The sequence below is a fragment of the Echinops telfairi genome, unplaced genomic scaffold, assembly GCF_000313985.2.
Source record: "Echinops telfairi isolate 266 unplaced genomic scaffold, ASM31398v2 ScPeMD7_7400;HRSCAF=8409, whole genome shotgun sequence".
Classification (NCBI taxonomy): Eukaryota; Metazoa; Chordata; class Mammalia; order Afrosoricida; family Tenrecidae; genus Echinops; species Echinops telfairi.
This window is the reverse complement of record NW_022111300.1, coordinates 54,663,642-54,666,423: the sequence shown is the minus strand read 5'-3', so window position 1 is coordinate 54,666,423 and position 2,782 is coordinate 54,663,642. Positions and strand designations below refer to the sequence as shown.

Genomic DNA, 2,782 nt, shown 5'->3' with positions numbered 1-2,782 from the left:
ACCTTAACACGTGATGCTCTTTCACCTCTTTGCTCTAGTCTCTGTCTCCCTCCGTACCCCACTAACTGGGAGTTCCGTATTGGCGAGAGATATCTACTTCTCTCACGATATTTATAGAGCGATCTTTCTGTCTTCTCATCACTTAGCGTGGACTTTGCGCACAGTTGTGGAATACGTGAATCTTCATCGGAAATAAAAAGCGTGGAAACAAGCTATTTCCCCGAGAGGGAAGTCATTTCAATCTACCCATCCTTATCCGAAAGCCAGCCTGCCTTTGAAGCTGTAACCTTTTTCCTGTGCTCTTTCTGCAGAAAAAGAAACCACTGCTGATACACTCTGCGTGGAAGGAAGCATTGCTGTGTGTAACATCACAAAAATTATCTGTTTTAGAGACCAGAGCGATCTCCAAAGGCCTCCAGAGATGGATTACCGAACTTTCCTTTTTGTTATTCTTCGTGTGTACAAAGGTAAAATAAATAAATGGAGAGAATCCTACATCTTCATTTAAACCTGTCACTCTTTTCCTGGTCTTATAGTTGTGACCTGTTCAGAATGTACTATGCTCTTTAATTGGCTTAGGCAATTTCTCACTTGTCCAGAAAAATATAAAGTTAGGATTTTCAGTGGTAGAAATCTTCTCACACTAAGGCAGAAATCTTAAGACTTGTATGATCATCTCTATTGACTCTCTTCCTGGGTCTGAGAAAATGCAGAGTATCGATTTGATGTTTCGCTCCCCAAGGCTACGTGGATGAACATGGTGTTGTGTATTCCAGCCCTAGGTGAGGAGATCATGTGGGATACAACTGTGAAGTTTGCAGAGAACATGACTCTCCATTGTGTGTATCCGTCGACGGACACTTTAACCCAAATGGAATGGTTCCGGATCCAGTCAGTGAAGAAAGAGTCCATGGCGATTTTCAACCCTACATATGGCGCCCTCATCAGAGAGCCCTATGAAAATAAACTCTACTTCTTAAATTCCACCATGACTCCCAACGATATGACCCTTGCCTTTTATAATGCTTCCGAAGCTGATCTTGGGTTTTACTCCTGCTTCCTCTACATGTTCCCATCTGGACCTTGGGAAAAGGTGCTGCGAGTGGTTCACTCAGGTAAGGGCACGTTTCTTCTTCCTCTCTACCCTCCCATCCAGTGGTTCTCAACCTGTGGGTCATGAGAAATGACCCTTTCACAGAGGTCTCCCGACTCATAGCAGTAGCAAAATGACAGTGATGAAGTAGCAATGAAAAGAATTTTATGGTTGGCGGGGGGTCCCCACAACATGAGGAACTGTATGAAAGAGTCACAGTATTAGGAGGGTTGAGAACCACTGTTCAATCTATTATACTTGAGTCCATAGGACCTAAGTGGATACCAAAAAGCAAGCAAGCAAATTAAAAAAAAAGCAAACTGGTTGTCCTCAAGTTGAAAATTCAAGCAGAAGCGACAAAATGTGTTACCATATTTTGGTGGTATTTTTCCAGTTCCTGAATCCACTTTATTTCATTTTTTTTTTTTTTTAAATAACAGTGAAAGTCAAATTTAGGTTTCTTCAGATGCTCTCATTTCTGTTTCACACCTTTGGGTGAAGACTATCTGGAGCCTAGATGTAACTGATAGTGACAATGTTTGGGCTCGGGAATCCGGGATCTTTCTTCTTGGTGCTTTATCCCCGTGATGGTACACCTTTCCCCTCTTCACTAGCCCTCTGGGCTAACTTTAGTGTCCGACGTTCAAAAGCCTGTCTACAGCACGGAATCTCGAGTTACTGGTGAACCCTGGGGAGGGTCCCATTTTGCACTGCCTCCTCCATCTCATCCACATTCAGCCAGAGAGAATTTAAGAGGTGGTTAACAGCCATGTTGGGAAGCATCTAATGATCTCTTGGAGTGTGCCCAACATTGCTTTTGGCATGAGACTTAGTATGTTCCACAACCCAGTATTAGCCACGTGGCGTGAGTTTGTTAGAAACTCTTGAGTTTTACAGTCATTACATTCTGCATAACCTGTGTTAGCTGCAGCATAAATTGGAATAATAGTAGCTCTCTCTTTGCTGAATGGCTCAACGAATGGGTCCCATGGCAGTCAGAGAAAGGTAGTTATGATTATTGTCCTTAGTACTTTTGTTGGTTCTTTCCCTTTTGGCATAAGAGCCCAAGTGGTGTCAAAAAAGAAAAGAGAGAGAGTAAAAGAGCCCCGGTGGTGAAGTGGTTATCCCCTGGGTCTTTCACCCATCCTTCAGTTATTCAAGAACCCTCCTTGCCATGTTAGTCCTCCTTTGCCATTGTTGAAGTCATCCGTTGAATGTGTTTGCCAGCTTTCAGTGGGTGGTCCACCTCTGATCAGCTGTGCCAGGGTAGGGGTGAACTGGCAAGGGTCTTACAGCAGACAGAGCCTCCAGCAAAGAGGCGGACCCACTGAAGCTGAACATGAGAGGCCCCCTCACTGACCCGCGTGGTGAGTCTTTGCTATGGGGCTCCCAGGCCGGATGTGCCATTTTCTGCCAAAGGATGATGAGGGAGCTTGATATTTTCTTGTACTTCAAGATGGAGGTTCAGGTAAATTGAAGAAAATTCAATGGTGCTGCAACACCAAAGTAGACATGTGAGCATCATTATGGGGGGAGGGTGGCAATATTTTTGTCACTCAGATGGATTGTTTTGTTATCTTTTGAGGATGGGAAATGAGCAGTGGCCATGATTCTCCATGTCCTTTGACTTCTTCATGATGGTGTCCTTAGCTAGGTTTGTTGCTGCTATGGTTGGACATTTAAATTGTG

The 2,782-nt window shown here is 44.0% G+C and overlaps 1 protein-coding gene across 1 annotated transcript in view; it reads left to right on the top strand.

Annotated features, from left to right (window-relative positions):
- Positions 1-378: 378 nt before the first annotated feature.
- Positions 379-2,782, top strand: part of CD226 (CD226 molecule) — a 63,988-nt gene continuing 61,584 nt past the window's right edge. Inside the window, exons 1-2 of the mRNA XM_013004768.2 lie at positions 379-467; positions 777-1,115. Coding sequence (XP_012860222.2) covers positions 422-467; positions 777-1,115 — 385 coding nt within the window. The 5' untranslated portion in view covers positions 379-421. The remainder of the gene's footprint in view (positions 468-776; positions 1,116-2,782) is intronic.